General features: G+C 44.6%; 1 protein-coding gene across 12 annotated transcripts in view; it reads right to left on the bottom strand.

Annotated features, from left to right (window-relative positions):
* The window catches only part of LOC138060886 (ras GTPase-activating-like protein IQGAP2), a 132,481-nt gene that overhangs the window by 95,393 nt on the left and 17,935 nt on the right, over positions 1-19,153 (bottom strand). For all 12 annotated transcript variants that reach the window (XM_068926159.1, XM_068926166.1, XM_068926157.1 and 9 more), the window contains exon 2: positions 15,032-15,131. In XM_068926159.1, the coding sequence (XP_068782260.1) occupies positions 15,032-15,131 (100 nt within the window). The remainder of the gene's footprint in view (positions 1-15,031; positions 15,132-19,153) is intronic.

Raw genomic sequence — 19,153 nt, 5'->3', positions numbered from 1 at the left:
AACAGATCAAATTCATCGCAAAGCACCTACTGAATGTTTCTCACACGGTTTCACTCAGAAAAGTGGCAGGTTTCCATGTTTGCCGCCTCCTCAGGTATGCCAAGTTTATAATTCAAAACACTTCTTCCAATATCCAGTCTTGAAAATTCACCGCAGGATTCAAGACAAGATCTTTTCTTTTCACCTGATTATTTGCATCTGCTAAAAAAAAAGCTCCTGCAAAGAATTTTTAATCGTTTTTGACAGGTTTACATCAGAATAATTTAATAAACTGTAGTCTTACCTCTAAAACCTCAAGTGCAGCCCGCTCACAGCGCTGTAAGCCAGCCCGGCTGACAGCAGTGAATTACAACAAAGGCTCATTTTTTATCATCAGCTCAAGCACTTTTGACTTTTAATACATGACCTCTGTTCAAGTCAGGATTGCACTTAAACTCTTTTAACCACTTTCTAGAACATATTATGTCAGGGTGCTTCATCACAATTTCTGAATACATGCCTTGAGAAAAACTTTCCAACAGATGATGCAGCAGGAGAAAAAAATGCCTGAGGTTGTTCAACAGCTTGGCTCCTTGGCCAGACTCCTCAGAGTAATATGGTCATCACAAAAACATTCTGCAACACTGACTCAATAGTATCCCAACGTTTAAATGTCAGACTTGGATGAAAGCAGTATTGTGCAAAAGCTCTAACAACTGTTATTTTAGAAGTGCTTTATCAGACATTACCAAAGCTGTACTTCTAAAGAAAGCAGTTTTCATATTACTTGTGTGATCTAATGCTCTCCAGAGAGAGGTTTTATGAGTAGGGAGCCACGTGAAAGGATTCACTAGTTCAAGGCAACAGTCATTTTTACACTAGACATGTTTATTTCAATAGTGGCTTCTAAAAAACAAATGCCTCATGTTAAGTGTTTGGACACCTCGTTCAGCTAGCGAACCCACGTCCCCAGCCCTACATGCTTGCTCAGCCCATCTTGAAAATAGCAGATGGTCTTCCTCTGTAGCAGGAGGAGCCCGGTGGCAGCTTCCTCTGCCCGCTCCGAGATGCTGCGGTTACAGCCCCAACCCTGCCAACACCCCTGCCACGAGCAGCACACCACATCATGCCGCTTCACACCAAGGCCCCCTGGGCTGGCCGGTGGTTCGGCTGAAACAGGGTGCAGAACAAGGAGAGGACTGCACAACCTTTAATTTGGTAAAGGTCTTTAATGAACCAACCCCCCGACCCAAGGCCATGCCGAGGGAGCGCACGGCTGAGCCGTCGGGTCACATTGGCCACAGCCCCACGCAGAGCGCTCCCCCAGCCTCCGCTCGCCCTGCGTACAGGGCGACCAAGCCAAAGCCTCCCTGGTCAGCCTGAAACTTGCTGAGACTTGCCAACGAGGCAGCTCCCGGACACGCCAAGGACTCCGGCTGCTCCTGCTCGCCTGCACTGGGCTTCTGCCATGCCTTGAGTTTCTTCTCGCTGTGCAACACTTCATCAGGCTGCTACAGCATCTGCCCACCTCTTCCATTTTCTGGGACAAGAAATCCTTACAGAAAAGGTCATCTAGGCGCCTGGTACAATAAGCTACTTCATTTAAGGGGACTTATTCTACTGGCTCCGTGCTGTTTCCAACCTTTTTCCTCAAGATTGAGAACTGTGACAAAAAGGCTGAAAAGTGAAGTGACCAAGACAGAAAGGTCAGGAACTTTCTTCACCCACTTCTTGTGAAATGAAACTGGGAAGTGTGAGCTCTAACGCCAAAGGAAGTTGCTCCTTCAGCAAAGCACACTGCTAGCACACAGAGTACGGCCAGGAGCTGAGGAGAATTTGCAGAGATCTAGGCTTTTCTTTCTTGCTCAAAAGCTGCCATAACTTTTTTTTGTTTAAAGCACAGTTAACTATCTGTTTCATCTGATTCTGTCATTCTCCCAGGGTAAAGAGGGGTTGTTCTGGTACTCTGTTCCTAAAGCCTTCTGGATGACCTAAGAGATGACTCCGGAAAGCCACTTTCATACCAATTCTATCTTCATCTTTAATTCCAGAGCAACGAGGAAAAAAGGGTGTCAGAAGGAATTTGCTCTGCTGCAAAAGCTCCAAATCGTCCTTGCACTTTCACTCAGCCCTACTCCCTGCTGTTCCAGTAAGCAAGAGAAAGTTAAAAATTCAAATACAAACCAAGTATGTTCTACAAACTTCTTGTTATGCTTCTTTTGTTGCTAAACTATGAGCCTTTTGTATGCTGTAGGCAGAGACAGCTTTTTATAACAGTCACCTACTTGTTCACATCCCAAGTTACATGAAAGCCCGCACAGCACACACTCAGCATTAATTATTAATCTAATCAGGTCACTAAAGTACCAGCTAAGCAGGATCTTCACAGAAAATATGATTCCTCTAGTGACACCAGGTTCACATGCAGCACTGAAAACTAATAATCAGTGAGCGTTAGGAACTCTGCTTTGAGAAAACTGTTCCTTTTACAACTTTAGGTGTTGACATTATTAAAAGTCAGAAGTACTAAACGCATGTTTCATTAAACACCTTTTAAAGCCAGTGTTGTGAGACGGCAATCTTCTCTTTGAATTTTCCAGAAACTAAGTGATTAATGAAAATTGTGGCCTGCAATTTAAGTATTAACGTTTTTACGAAACCAATGAAGCAACAGCAGATTTGAACCATATCTTGAAATGTGATGACAAACTATAAGAAAGGAAAAGTCTGTACAGAGATGGCCAAATCCAATTCCTTCTGCACTAATGCAGAATCCAAACAAAAATTGCATCAAATCCAGTGTTTTGCCAACATACAGATTTTGGGCCCAATTTTAGAAAGCAGAGCAAACACAAGCAGTAGCTCTGCTGACCCCAGTGAACACTCAGGACTTCAGGAGCATTTTCTGGATTTCAGAGACAGTCTCAATGCACCAGCTGCAGTCTATTACTTCTTCCTTGCCCTTTCAGGTTTTTAAAAGTCTGTCTTGTTAAAACCTCCAGTTACCCCTGCTTTGCTAGTCTTTTGTGCACTACAATGGACATGTTCAATCTTTTGTTAAACAACTTTATAAAGGACTGAAATACTGCTTAGCATGTTTTCCTAAGAAACAAAATAATTACTGTTGACATTCAAAATACTAGTGGAATCTCAGCCAATAACCACTGGAGCAAGTGAGGAGTTAGTTTCTACCCGTTTCAGGCACTGAAAACTCAAGAGCTATCTAATTGTAGTCCTCTTTGTGACTATGAACAGGTTTCAAAAGGAATGTAAGATGCTAGGAAAAAGCCCTGAGTGTGTCATACTCCCAGCTTCTTCTTCACATCATAGGAGTGCGTAAGCCCAGCTGCCACAAAACATGAAGGGTTTTCATATGAATTTGAACAATTTTTACATTGGCTTTTCTAATGGGTGCTTTCATGATTTTTTGCTTGATAACCAGTGGCAGGCCCCATGCTGTTCAGTGGGAAGAAGGTCCAGAGCAACAAGGAGGCCAAAAACCCTCGGTGCCCACAACTGCACTATCTACACTGAGGCACGACCCTCCCCGTGTGCAGATGATCCTGGACGCAGTTTCTACAACAGCCCATTTGCTGCGTACCCACCCAGACAAGGTGAAGCCCTTAACACACAGAGGTGACACAAGAAGTCTTTCCTGAAAATAAATGGTGCCCAGATAGAAGTACCACCTTCTAGCATAAAATCCTTTTAAAGTATGTTCTCTCCCATTACTTCCCACTTGGGAAAGCCGTACATGCTAGCAATCACCATGTGATACCACTTTGACCTTGAGGAAGTGGAGAAAATGTTGAAATTGGAATCACAAAACACAAGCATATTTATTTAGTGGCGGGAGATCAAGGTTTATGCTCTGGGGACAGCAACAGAAATATTAAAAGAATGTATCAGCCAACTTTATAAACTGAATTCAGAAATACACTAATATCATTACTGTTAGATTTACCAAGGCTCCAGTAAAAGCATAAGCACTCCCAAATAAAGATAGTAGTCATCCCATTTATAACTCCCAGCATTAAGGTAGCCAGAATATTGCGTCAATACTCTGGGGGAGGAAAACAATGGGAAGGGAACACAAATGGAGGATTTGAAAACATTGTCAAAACACATTATTCGAAAAATCCAAAAATGTACACACAGGGCTCTTTCAGAGCAGAGCTATCAATATTTTGTCAAAGAAAAACACTTTTCCCCTCCTCTCCCAGCTGCTCAAGCTGGGCATATAAAAGCTCGAAGAGCTTTGATTTCTCCGTTTTAGAAAGCAGTGAAAGAAAACGTGACTCTGAGTTAATGGGTGTATCAAGTTGATTCTTCCCTATTCTATAGATGTTAATCTGAAAACAGGAAGCCCTAAAACCAAGCTTCAGTCACGAATCCTATTGAACTCTGTCCCAGCAAAGAAGGAGCACAGCTGAGAGGGAGAGCTGGCACCCCCTCAGACACGCCGCCGTGCAATCTCGCATGACCAGAGCTGTAGATCATGGAAATGCAGACACATTTAAGTTCAATGTTACAGCCAAAGGAAAGCACAGTACGAGGGAGGCGTTGCAATTTACTGTTTACAACCTGTCATGAAAGGAAGATTTTCCAGCTTTTAATATTCACTGATTCCACATTATTGCAATGCTTTATTTCTTTAACAGAGAAAAAGAGGCTCGGTACAATATGTGGATCATTTTTAGAGCTTTTAGAAGAGTTTGACAAATAGGCTTTCCAGTCTCCTGCCACTGCTCATGACTTATGATACATTTGATGCTCTGCCACTTTCCTTAGTGGAAGTCAACACAACTCGGTGCCAGGTCCCGTCCCGTCCCCCAGATAAACTGATCCCTGCCAGAGCCAGGACCCCAGCAGGGATGTCAGAGCAGGGCCAGCGCGCCATGACTGCTTGCGGGGGCTTGCCCAGCCTCCGGGACATCAGCAGGATCCCTCCATAGCCCTCTGCAAATTCCTCCTCCTAAGCCTTCTCTCACAATTTCACCTGTGAAGGTTTGTCCCCTGCTCCAGTGTCAGCATCCGAAATGCTCCCCTCTCCTTGGTCTTTCTGGGAACACTATCCCCTTCCCCACCACACCGGCAGCTTCGCTCTCCTGGCAGGCGTGGAGGAGCAAAGAGGGGGCAGCCTGTAGTGCCTCCTGCATTGCACCGAGGCACCGTCCCCTTTCCCTCCTTGCTCCCAGTGCTTCTCCCCAGCAGGGGGAGACAGGGGAGCACCAGCTCCGCTGGCTGCCCCAGGGGCAATCGCGCCGCACTGGGGGTGTCTGCGCAGTGAGGGTCGCGGGCTGCAGGCACGGCTGCACCAGCCACTGCCCTCGTACCCGAGTCCTGCCTTTGCCACTGCAACAGAGACAGATGCTTAGGGAGTAAAATGCTGCAGGTAATGAAAGGCATTATATGTTTAAGGTAATTTCTTTCCTTATATGAGTTCCTTTCAGGTGCTCTTACTTGCGGCACTGAATTGTACAACGCTCCCTTCCACTTTGATTGTAATCAAGTTTTAGAAATAGCTAACGTGTCATAGATGACAGAAGTGCTTGAGGTACCAGACTAGATTTATCACTTCCCTTGAGGAGCGATATACCACCAATAACCTGAAAGCTTTAATAATCCAGATGGAAGAAATAAAACCAGGGATCAGAACCCAGGATCTCATCTTCACTGCAATACACAGCAGCACAGTTAGGATACTTTGGCACCTTAGACCTTTATCGTACATCTTTGCAATTGCAAATCCACCACCTCTCATCCCAGAGGACGCTAGCTATTTGTCCTCTGGGTAGTTGGAAAATTATGTATGCAACGAACCCTCGTTCTGCCAGAATAAATCTGTACTCAGTTCCACAACAATCACTCACTTGTCACCATTCCTCGTCTCCAATAAAGGCGAGGAACTACTTGTCTCCTGCAAGTTGGTAGAGCTGGTACAGGTACAGCCAGCAGAAGCCTCTACTTCCAAGCCAAAACCTGCCCGGCATTTAGATTCACTGGCAGCTATGCGAAATCCTTCCTAACTCTTCAGACTTGAGAGCAGCTCTATTCATTCGCTTGAGAGGATTTATTCACACTCCCTCCCCCAGGCTCAAAACCTATTTAGAGCTACCATCAACTCTACTTTTGAAATCAGTTTCAGTCCGTAGTTGTCAAGAATAATGTTAGCGTGCAGTAAAAAATGTGGAATGCATTAAGTGTTCAGGGACATGTGCTGATACCATTGCAAACAAAAAGACCCCACTACCTCACCTCTTTATCTTGTGGCTAACACAAGGCTAATTCTGAATACACGCACTCTGGGCAAATATACTGAGGATATCTTGGGTCCACCATTTCTCTTAAACAAACAGCTACATTCTGGGCTTATTCTCTCATCTGCATGGTATCTAACAAGTTCTCTGAGTATCACCTCACAGGATTTGGAACTGTAAAACAAAGTTCTTGGCAAGAAATATTCCTGTTTCACTTTTACAGAAAACATTCCCTTGCATTTGCAGGTGAACAAGTTTAAGTTGCACTAATTCACATGTACATGCCAGTCTCCAAGCTTGGTCAAAAAACAAACAGCACTGTTCAATTTTCCAAAGAATAGCGTGGCTTAAAGACCTTTTCCCCTGTCAGGGCTAAGCCTGGGAATGAGGAGAGAGTGACCAAGAAAAGAGGTGTCAGGGAAAGTACAGCCAGTGCTTAAGCAATTGGAAGAAGCACAGGCAAAGGGAAAGCAAGCAAACAGAGCACCAAGGGCCATCTTCACAGCTCTGAAACTTCTGTACCCCAGCTCCTAGTACTTACCCTTGAATTTCAGGGCAGGTGAATAGGAAGGAAACTTTCTTAATGTATATGTGAACCACTGAGTAACAGCAATCAAAAGCACCATACAGGACACACAATGAGGCACACGATCCATATACTCAGTCAACTTTGTGACAAGACAGACAACGTGTCACTTTTAAAATCATCTTCTCAAGCTGTCAGCAAGCTAGTCCCTCCCTGCCCTTAATCTCACATGGCAGGAAAAGCTGTGGACTTTGCAATAGCTTTATCTACTAACACTGGATTCCCTTTGGCTGTAGTAAGCAATATTACCGGCCAAAGCACTTTCTGCATTACTCTAAATCGAAGATAGTAGGTGCAAACTATCACATTGCTCCTTCTCCTGTCAGTGGATTTTTGAGATACTCGCACCAGAAGTGATTTTTAAGGGAACCCAGTTTGATACGTCCCTCAGCAGCAGCCTGGCCTCATAGCATACTTGCCTACGGTAACTGGAAGGCAAAGGCCAGGTGCACGATCACACCTACACATTCAGGGTGCACCAGCCCTTTCACACCCCAGGAGTTTTCTAGTTCAGCCCTGGAGCTATAGTAGCATGCGATTTCTCTAGCAAACCTCAGCAATCATTGGACCAATTTTAGGATCTTCCATCCCAAAGCAGCAGCTAGGAAGTCTGCAGGGACCTGGGATTTCTAGCTTCCACAAAGCTATAGCAACATCTTCCTGCTGTAGGAGCATGTTTCTTGTCAACAGTCATCTCCATGTTTCCAGTACAGTGAAATCCCACCAGCACGTGCCTGTGGGCTTCTCACCAGCAGCAATGGTCTGCGTAAGTACTATAAAAAAAGTCACCAACTATGTAAAAGTTGCTGCCATGCTACACAGAGCTGCAAGTTGCTGCCTCTCTTCCTCTGATCTCTGAAGAACCACTCACATCTCCCCGTAGCGGTTTCTTCAAGGGCCTGAGCAAACACTTCTTCCAAAGATCAACAGCTCTCCAGGACATGGCCCTTGTGAAAGGAGGATCTCAGCATGTGAAAAGTACATTCCTGCATGGGAACTGTTAGAAAAGCAAATTCCATCAGCCCAGGTAGTTTCCTCCTCCAGTCTAAAGCAAACAGATCAGTGACACTATAAAAAAAAGCATTTTTAATGCTACACAGTACTACAGCTGCAGCAGGAGCAGCACAGCCACAGTGTGATAGGGTGCATGCCAGGCCATCTGCCCCAGCAGCACCGCTCACAACTGTCACAGCCTGCAGTTAGCACAGGTGGCACTGGCACACAGCACATATCGGCATACATGTGATGTCCCATCATTAACATTGCCTTAGGTGCTCCCAGAGAAAAAGGAGCTACACCCCAGCTCACTAAGCTGAGTCCACTGAGCAGAGAGACCTACCCAAAGGCTAAGAAAAAGAAAAATCAAGCCCTTCTAACACAAAGTCAAAGATAAAACACTGCCTTTTCACCACAAAGCTACTGTCAGATTCTGCTAACAGCAGCTGCCTACGAACCCCATACTTGGACAAGATGCAAACCCCAGGTCCACCTGCTACTTTGGTGCCCATAGTTGCAGTCCTTCCGTACAACTCAGCCGCAGACTGTTCCTGTGCCATTGCTTACAGAGTGGGTGTCCAAGTCCTGGTCTGCGACATGCAGGCGTTCCTGTGAGCTTCCCTTGCTGCCTGCTTTCCTGCTCCTGACATGCTGTGAGCTGCACCGTAATGACTCAGCTCCCATTCATATCTTCAGGAGATAACGTAGCTCCATGCCACCTCAGCTTAAAGTCTGCATTAACTAGGAGCCACTCAAGGTGCAGAGTGGAGCATCAGTTTGATGTACTGCGCCCATAAGATTAGCTGCCTCTCACAAGGGCAAACTGGCTTTCCAGTTTTACCACCACAGAAACATTCAAGCCACAGAGAGGGAAGTGAAGGAGCAATGAAAATGCCATGCACCTTCTCAGTGAAGTTGAACCTATAAACTACACCAATATGAGGACATTGGACCATTGCAGACCAACTTCCAAACTGATCGCTCTTCTCAGAGATTCACAATTCATTTTATAAGAAGTTAATGTCTGAAACGAAAGTGGCAAGTTCTGAGAAAGAGGACTGACTCTGAAGTGACTGCAGTGCTAGCTTTAGTGCATGCTATGGGACAAGTGCCATATGGTTTAGTCACCAAAAAACAGAAAGGTCACATCCTTCATTACTCAGCACCGTTATCTGACAACTATACACACTGAGCAATGACCCATAACATGCAAGTATTATCTCCACATCACAATTAACAGGTCAATGCATCCCGTACAGAAACAGTCCTCTCATAGTAGCACAAAGGTTTCCGTCCTTCAGATCTTAATAGTAAGACTTTTCATACGCAAATATTGCTATCCAAACAATTATTGGATTGATTGATATCTCTGATACTTGCATATGAAAACTCTGACATATCTGCCTATCTGAATGACTCTCTGGAACAAAAAAATGCTGTTTGGCTCAGTAGCTTGCAGTCTGTCTGCTAGGTAAGTGTCTCGGGACTAAGACACAATACAACTAGTATACTTGCTGATCTATAATACCTCTGTGTAGACTGAGCTATTTCAGGGCCAAGTGTATATCCTGGCCAATACAGCTAACTAGGATTCTTCCAAAAAATCCATATCTCATGAAATACCACAATTTCAAACCCTTGGCCTTTACAGAGCTGATGCCAGCCTCCTCCATGGGCTCTTTACCAGGCTGAAGAAAGGTAGAAGGGGGAAACGAGCCCCTCACAATCTGCAACATGCCATGGGCTGCCTCTTCAGGAAGGAGGACATTTTTTGACAAATCCATACAAAGCAGGTCACCAGGAAGCCTCTTTACATTTTCTGCTCATAGTCAGACAGTTGTACATCTGTATTAGTTTTACGCATTTACCTCTAAGCACAAAGCTTTAATAGCATTCTCTTTAGCCTGAAGGAAGTTGACTTAAAATAGAGTGTCTGAGTAGCACTAACTCCCGCAGCGCTCCCAGGGCTGCAGTGCTAGCACTGCCCTGCTTATGGAGAGGAGGCAGCATGCAACCGGGTGGGATTCGCTCCCAGGAAGAAACATCGCCTCCCAAGCAACCCTCAGGGGTCCCACAGTCCTGAAACTGGAGCAGCTTGAGCTTTCTATGGGTTTACGGTACCAGGAAACTGTCAGCTTATAACTGAACCAGTTAAGCACTTCAGGGCTTGACCTTTTAAGCGTATTAACTGTATGTACGTTTTTACATGGTAGCTTCCAACTGTGATCCTATCAGTGACTGATACTGCCAATGGCAATTGCAAACCAACTTAATAAAACCCAGCACAACGAAGGCGGCTGGATTTGAGATCTACAATGGATTATTTGATTTCCTATTGTAAATAAATTGAGAACATCGCAGATTTACATTTTCAAAATAAAAATCACTATTCAAAAGAAATTCCCAAGACAGCTTTCCTTCAGTGTATCTCAAGTGTTTTAACTTCATGTTCCACAAAAATTCTTGTCCCATGAGTAAAAAAGATAAAAAGCAAAAAAATAAGACTTAAAATGTGGCCAGTTTTAATTATGAAATTACAGTAAATACCCTGTAAACCAAAGTGTGTTCAATTTGACATAAAGAGACAAAGGTAGTAAAATGAGGCACCCTGTGGTTCAAATCCAAACTTACAATAAGAAGATATAATTTCCAAGAAGCCAAGAGAAATAATCCCTGCTTAATTATGGATGATTATAACCCTGGTCAGCCACAACTGTTTTGCCACAAGCTTAATTTGGGTTATATGGCAAAACTTCAATCACAAATAAAAAGCCCTCAAATCTGTATTATCGTTTACAGCAAGGTAATTACACATCTGCAAGAGACAAGCAACAAGAAAAGTCAAATTCGAGGCAGAATCTGATGTCCTGGGTATTATAAAGATGATCTTTGTCAAGGAGGATTTTGTGGTAAATTTTATCTATTATAATTAACCTCATCCAATGTTTTTAAAACCATAAAATTTATGATACTTTGCAGAATAAGACATTGAGCTTGTGATACAGCTACCGCTCACTATCCACCTTAAACCTTTAGCATGTAACTGAAGGATTTCCCAAACCGTATTGAAAATGTGTTCCTCTAACTCACTTGAGCTTCTGGCCTAAGCATCAACACTTATAGGACTCAAAGGAAGAAAAACATCACTCCTGATTGCTTATTCTTAATTTTACTTTTCTTATGAGGTTAAGGACACTAGAGACTATTTGTTTTCTTCTACAATTTTTTAAATATGCAGTAAATACTCCTTATAGGCAAAAGGAGCAAGCATATACAAGCAATGAAAAAGGAATCTGATTTATCATCAGCGGGTACCTGATTTGGCGGACAAAGGGGCTAGTAATCTATTGCAGTAGAACAAAATGTTTCAAGTGTCAAATGTAACACCCTATTCAATCACCACTGATCTTTGCAGATATTACAAGCCTGCTTATTGTGTTTAAAAACAATTTCCTATTCTGTATATAACAGATGCTGTACCTAGGACAGAAGATACTATTTGCAGAAGCTACAGCTACCAGCAACAAAAGATTCTTCTTTCAGGTTAAACTCTAAGTTTTATTAAATCTGGACTACAGGAAGTAAGTATGCAAACAGTGGTTTAAAAAGCAGCTGAAAGTACACATTCTTCAGCATTTTAATTAACTCTGGCATTTTGAAATGCAGAGCTGCTATAAAACAATATTTTGATTACAAATATCACAGGAGATATAGGTCCACATTGCCAGAAAAAAACAAAGTCCTTGCCACAATACTGAATGCAAAGTCATGCTATGCCCCAATCTTTTGCTACTTAATGATTGTTTCAGCATTTATTCTCCTCCAGTACGGGCTAAAACACATTGTATTTGCACACCACCTCTTAGCTAAGATAGTATTTGCTGCCGTTTCAGCAAACGTCAACTGAATGGTTAAAAACTGGCCTTGCTTTTACCTGTTCTAACATATTGCTATCCATAGCATCCTGAATACTAGAAAACTCTTGGCACATCCAGGCTCGGGCGGGCTGCATGCCCAAGGAGCCCTGCTGCACCAGCACCTGGTGGGAAAGCACAGCTCAAACCACTCCCTTCACCAGCAGGAAAAACTGATAAAACAGCTCAAACCAACTGTGACAACTACACCCTCAGCACAACCGAAGCACACGAACCTCAGCGTGCTGTCAGGGCAGCCCTATACCCTACACCAAGCTTCCCACGTTCGCCCTGGTCTCAGGAGAGTGAGCGCCCTGCTCCCTCTGGGGCTGTTATCTTCCTTTCCAGGATCCCCATTTTTGCGTAAGCTCTACTGGTAAAAAGAAAATGCTGCAACCACTCAAGTACAGAAGAGAGGCTGTGGCAATGTATTCATGGCTAATCAAGTACACCGAGCAGGTGATAACCATGCACTAAGAGATAACGGCATTTTCTCTCATGTCAAAGCGCGTGGCTTTGTGCTTTTGGCTGCGGCTGGCTCTTGTTATGCCCCTGGTGGGTAAGCAGGTGCTAGGAGCTACACAGCTACGAGATGCAGACATCTCTGCTTGTCCACAAGTTTGTTGTATGTGTTTGTCATTGGGTTTTCAGATTAGGAAGAGTCCTTCTAAGGGCAAAATTGCATGATGCACCTGAATTACCCCGAAAGCTCACCATGAAGAGGGAAGCCTCTCTCACCCTCTCTTCTCTTGCCCAGCAACTTTATTTGCAAGCACCCCCAGGGCCTGCACCATCCCCTCCTTCCTGCTCCCTACCCTGCAGTCCTGCCCCTTCCTTGCCTGGCCTCAGCACTCGCCACACCCTGCAGCAAGCAGATTCAAACCACTATCTGAGCAGTTCCCTTCTTTTTTTCTTTTTTGTCTGACCTTTGGTTTCCTGTCAGTTCACCAGCTTGAATGAGTTTAGCACAGAGTCTAACCAGCCCTAGCACTGGTTAGACTCTGTGTACAGGGGGACAACATCCAGCAACATCACACCACATCAGCTCAGCCCATGACAACTCTACCCTTCAGTAGGGCATGAGGGAAGTATAAGGTCCCTTACAGTGAAACTGCAGTGCTCACCCATGCCTCATGCAGTAGCAAGCATTTGTGATAATTAAGAGTAAAGTAGAAATTTAAGAGTTGAGATACAGAGATAGTTCCAGGTACCTAAACAGCCCTGGGAGTTACCGTTTGGGCTGTCTGCTGTAAGTCATGCTACCTGCTACCAGAGTTAAAAGGAGTGTTTCTTCTTTTAGAAAACCACTAATGACATGAATCCATATGAAAATAAATACAAGGAAGAAAAGGGGTCTACTCACAGCAGATGCTAATTCAAGTCGCTAATTATAAAAATAACTTTGCATTTCCTTGTGAAGTGTCAAGGGACTTTTCAGATGAACTAGAGGAGTGGAGTTCAAAGTGATAAATGGCCGTGGGAAGGGATAAAGGAAAAAAAATCAAAAAGATAAACTAATAGTGATAGAAAAGAAAAAGCTGAATTTGGAGAGTAATCATGATTCCTATCTTGCCAGAAGCCAGCAGGTTGGGCAGATTGCAACAAACAAAAGGAACCTTAAGTAAAATTCAGAGCTTGACTTAGAGCAAGGTCTCCTGAGATGCCTGATCTAACCATTCAGCAAGGCAAGCTGGAGTCTGCTCCCTCCCCAACTCGTCCATGCAGTTGCACCCCATACTCATCCTTCTGCCAGCACTGATGCTCCTCTGACCAGACTAATCAGCTCACTAAACCACTTGAAAACTAACTCAGCAAAAGAGCCACAAGTTTTCTGCCAGTGTAGTCAGCTGACTCAGCTGACCAAGGGCTCTCCTCTTCCAAGTGCACAATGGAGGCAAACAGGAGCATGCAGAGAGGACCGTCCTTTCTGACAGTGGAAAAATACTGGCTGACTGAAATATGTGAACGTGGAAGTGGTTCTGCAGCAGAAAAAGGAAGAACGAGCAAAGGAGGCAGGGCTTGCTGTAGGAGGTGGGACAGCATAACAAATAGGAAGTCAAAAGAAGAAAGGCCAACTTTCATAATGACGCACCTGTGACAAGATAGCTGGCAGCTAGTGGCCCCACAGCTGCTAGAAAGGTAAGTGTCAGTGCCCCACAGGGATGGAAAGGAGAACATTTTGGACACAAAGCTCACAGTGCATTGCTTTACTGTTAACTCTGGATTGAACTACACTGGATTACTTTATTCTGAGGCTCCTACAATGTGTCATTGCATTGAAGCAGTTTGCTTTTCCACTTTTTACAGCTTGCACTACTAACTGACAAAGTTCAAAATTCCTTTTGTATACAGAAATTTGAAGGAAAGTCATCCAGCTAAAGGCTGGAAATAGAAACAGCTCCATCAACAAATACAGAGTGGAAGTGAAATAGTTACCAGGGAAAGACCAGGGCAGTAAAGTGAGCACAGCAGTCATTTTTGACAAAGAGTGACCAGACGCTAAGTGTGAAATACGCTTTTATGTGATAATAATAGCACATCAAGCTACTCCAACAGCACAGGGGTATTCCACCTTGTTTCTCTCCTCAATAACTACAGAAATATTGTTGAATATCCATTTTAAGAATAAAGTGTACATAGTATGATACCTTTGCACAAGGGTAATAAAATCCATGTGTCCTTGCAACCAATCACCAGCTGTGGCTTCAAGAGATGAGCAGACTCAGCCAGTAGGTTAGAGGAGCTAAAGGAAGGGCAAAGTCCTGGCTGTTTCTTATTGCCCTTCCTCTGCTTACCCCACACCACCACTGAAACACTGAGCTGATATGGCTCATTAACCCAGTGAGATCCCAGGTAATTTTCTGCTATCCTGGCAACCTGAAACACTTCACAAGCACTAGCATCAAGAAGGGAGTAGGACCATGTGGTCAGTAGCAAGACCTCCCCCAGTTAGTCACATAAGCCTAACTCAGCTTCTCACAAAGCCACAGCCCTCAGTTTTAGTGCCATTCCCTTACTTTCGTTTAAGATAGTCACCACAGTAACTGAGAAGATTTTTATGATTATTTCTAAACTCCCTCTTATAATAATAAAATAAAATATAGAATAAAAAAAATAAAGAATTTTTCATCCTTGGGATTTGTTTCTCTAATAGCAGTGAAGTTCTATAAAATGCCAACAGTAAGTTAACTTGAGTAATTCAGGAAATCTTTTAAAAGTTACAATGCCCAAGAATACAGCTAGACTGAAAAATCAGTATTTAAGGGCCAAGTATAAGTATGCTTTCGTTTACTTACCTTTTTGCTTCTTCTAAGTGGCAGAGATACTCATAAGCAATGTTCTGACGCCTCCTCTCATCCATTTCCTCTGCTGAAAGCCTTTCATCGTCCACAATAGCTGCAAATAGAAACCCAGACCAAGTTACACATAAATCAGGGGTTATTCTTAAAGCAATTTTACTAAAAGCCTGGGCAAACTACCTCAGGAGAAATTAGCCATCCCTTCTCCTCAAAGGAGGCATTTTATAGCATGATGCACCAGGACATTTAGATTGTGAAGAAAATATAGTTCACTGTACTGTAAATTTCACTTATTCAAACCAAGCACATACTGCTCTTTGTATGTCATCTGGTTTGGGGTAAGAAGGAGCACTAAAAAGCACATGATGCTAAGGCTAGGAGCTGGCAAATTTTTGGGCTACATGTACTCTGAGAAGTTTGGGGACTTCCATGTGCAAAGCTCAAAGCTCGCCCCTTGCCAAGCTAAGCCGCAGCAGCATACACGAAGGCAACAGCACACTGCAAACATATCTTAAGGGCAACTTGGGAAATGGGTGCAGTTTCAGCAACCTGTTAAACTGCAACAGACCAAGCTGCCTCCTGCTGATGCAGGCGATAAGGGCTATAACTGAATGAACCAGCTGTGGTATTGACACCCTTGCTAACTGTGTCAACCACATCACCTCCCATAGCAGCACTCCTCAGTCTAGGAAGGAGGATCCTCTCTGCACATCCCCAGCTGGAGATGTCCCTGACCTATTAGCAGCTATCCCATTAGGGGTCCCCTCTCTTCACAGGGAAGAGCTCCTCTGTGAGCAAATCCTAAATTCTTCCAGAAGTTCCAATGTTACCAAAGAAGCTGGAAGACCATATAGCAGTACCAACTTCTGGCTGAGTTTCAGTCACAGCACGAGGGGTTTCTGGAGACTGCCTTCAACATCAAGCAGTTCTCAAGCGGGACCGCGTGTGCTAGCTGCGGCCAAAAGAGGTGGTCCTGCCCTCCCTTCATGATTCCCAGCCACACGCTCCCACTACCTCTTGGGTCAGAGCTGGCGATCCCACAGCTGCTAGCAAACCAGAAGGAGCAGACACTGATGTCGAGTGACAATTACAGAAAGATTTGCTTCTAGCGAGGTCAGTCCCTGATCTGATTGCTGCACATCTGCAGCTGCACTAGGGCAGGCGCCAGGGAAGGGAAGGAAACGCAGGCAGAGCAGGGCCAGCCCACAAGTAGTTGAGCTGAAAACATCAAGATAAATCCTCAGTAAAATACACAGGCACTCTCCTCTCCTCCAATGCACCTTTAGCCACGATTTTTAAGTTAAGCTGCCAAGAGATCATGCATGCCATTAGCAAGTTTACAGCCTTTCCCTGATGTGGCTGCCTCACCCAGTGGGTAAACACCTTGCCGGAGCTGATAGGAGCACTCCAGGCAAAAGGCACTATGAAAGGTGGGAAGCTGGGCTTTAGGAGACCCAGGCGGAAGGGTGTCACTGCAGCAAGCCTGTGCCCTGCTTATCTCATGCAAATGAGAAAATGGAGTCACAGCAAATCAGTTTCACTTCATCACACTCTAATGATTTTTAAAATGCTTTTTTCTCCAGATGGAGACTGCCCATAAGACAGACCCTTTTGCATCAGCGTTGACAGCAAACTGTGCTTTCAAGCAGGAGTACGCTGAACGTGCGCTCACTGGAGACGCAGAATAAAGTGCACTACTCATGCGCTTTTTGGACTGAAATTACCACACGTTAGCATATCATATAGCTACTTTACGCTCTGCAGTTGCAGTTTTAATCACCACAAGCACTGATATCTCTCATCTTCCTTTCCGTTTAAGATGCTCTTCCTAATTACCCAGAAGTTTCATATGCAGATAAAACATGTCTTGCTCCAAGTCCCTTTTAAGTCTGGTAGCTCCAATAAGCGTGACTGACTCTTTAAAATGAGCTCTCTGATACACTGCAATCAGGTCATCGCTTGTTATGAACTGAAGCAGTAGTTTGGAGATAAAACATGGGATTCGGTTCCCAAGACGCTTCGCGTCCCAGACCGGCTGGGCAGCCCTGGGCGAGCGCCTCTCCCATGCTGGCAGCTCCTCCCGGCTGGGGACAGGCACTCGCTCCCCGGCACGAGGGTCACCGCCAGAAGCGGCGGTGATCTTACCACGCTGACACGTGATATACTACTAAACCACTTGCGGCATCAAGTTCTGGTGCCGGTGTCCGTGCCGCGCTTCCCTCCCTGGTCTGTGAGAGGGGCGCAGAGGTGAAGCCAGCCTGCGCCACCGGAGGGGCACAGCCCCGGAGGGGCTGCCCGTCGTCGCCCCGCCGATGCCGTTCCCGTCCTCAGCTCCGCGGCAGACCTTCCCTTAAAAGCTACGCGGTTCCCATACCCGCTCCCCTCAGCGCATTAAACAGCCGGTTACCTCTGCCTCTAAACACTCACCACAGCCGTAATCAAAGCAGCAAGAAAAGGAGCTTATCTGAAAACAGGACCCAAAAAACCCGCAACCCTTTTGATAAGCATCAGTCTAGGAATTTACCTGCGTAGCGCTAACGCTTTACAATCTAGTCCTGGATCTACACGCTGATGGGCACCTCCCGTCCTCCGCAGGGACACCCCGGACCGAGCAGCCCCAGCCACCCGCAAATCCCTCATTAAATGTATTTGCAAAGATTGACTCAGAGGGTGGATGAAGGTGCTGACAGACATCATGGTATTATAATAGCTGTTCTGCTTAGGGAATCCTTAGGTAAGGAGGGAAAAGGGCAAGGGCAGAGAATGAGAAACTGGCAGACGGAAGGAAGAGAAAAAGCAAAATTTTTGCAAGCACAAAATCCCTTCTAGAAGCAACTAGGTGCACTGACAGCACCCAGGCTGGAAGTGAGCCCTCCTTCCTTCCGGTGCCAGAGCACCAGGTCCTGGGCTGAACACGTGAGTGTCACAGGGCAGAGCACCAGGAGCGCCAGCCCCTGGAGTGCCTACGCTGGGAGGAGGCTCTTGCAATACCAGCTTCAGATAAGAGCAATTCAATGCTTTCCCTCTCCAGCACATATTGGCTTCAAAGCAACAGTGATACCGTATCAAAAAAGTGGTTACAGACACTTATTCGAAAATTTTCAAAATCATGGATCCTATGTTGTTTTTTTGGCATCAACTCCAGCCTCTGACTACAGAATCCAGCACACCGTTTTCCAAAATTTCAAACCAGCACCCTTTAAGTGTGTCCATCCATCCACTGAGGGGATTTAAGATGGAGAATAAATACAATTCTGCTCTGTCAGTAAGTTCTTAATTGTGCTCAACTCATGAAGGAAGAGACTGCTGTGACAAAGGACGCCACGGGGAGGGGTAAGCAGGGCTGAGCTTCACCAGGAGAGCTCCAGCCCACTGGTAAGGCCAAGCAGGATCTAGACTCAAGTGTTAGTGCTCAAAAGATCCAAATGCCAAAGGACAACGCACATGCACACCACACACGAGTTATACAGGAAAAAAGCACAAGTGAAATAGCATGTTACATTTCAGCAGTTTATCAGTTCTTGGAATTTCAATGTGGGGTTAAAAAAAGAAAAATGCCACAGATATTCGCACAGAGTAAATGCTATGAATATGCGTACAGATCGCTAACCAGAACAAAAAGTGCCAGTGTAGCTAGCCTAAAAGCTCTCAATCTCAGCTCATTTTCGATGTTGCTACCCCATTAGCCAACAGTTAATACATGCAAAATGTCAGTGTTAAAAGTCACCAGGTTCCTTCATTAAAGAGATTCCTTCATGGAAAAAACACTAAAGGAAGTGTGTAGGAAACACTTCATGGAGTAGCAAGCAGCATTAGTTTAAAATATCACGCCTTGATTTTGAACAACCCAAGTACAGACTGGCATTTACTATGATGCAATAATTGTCTAAGTTCTTCCCACATTTAATTCCTTCACTTAACATAATGCAAAATAGTTGTATTCTACCAGCAACTTCCTACATATTCTTATTCCATATATTTCTTGCAAAAATTAAGTCTGCTTACAAGGGGGTACTTGTGAGTTGAGACTTGAGCATCTTCCATCAGCTGGCATGTCACAGCTGTATCCATCTTCACCTTTCTCTGAAATATTTCCATTCTGTGTACCAGCACCACAAA

The sequence above is a fragment of the Struthio camelus genome, chromosome W (assembly GCF_040807025.1).
Source record: "Struthio camelus isolate bStrCam1 chromosome W, bStrCam1.hap1, whole genome shotgun sequence".
Lineage (NCBI taxonomy): Eukaryota > Metazoa > Chordata > Aves > Struthioniformes > Struthionidae > Struthio > Struthio camelus.
Note: the sequence above shows the minus strand (reverse complement) of the source record. Positions and strands in the feature narration are given on the sequence as shown.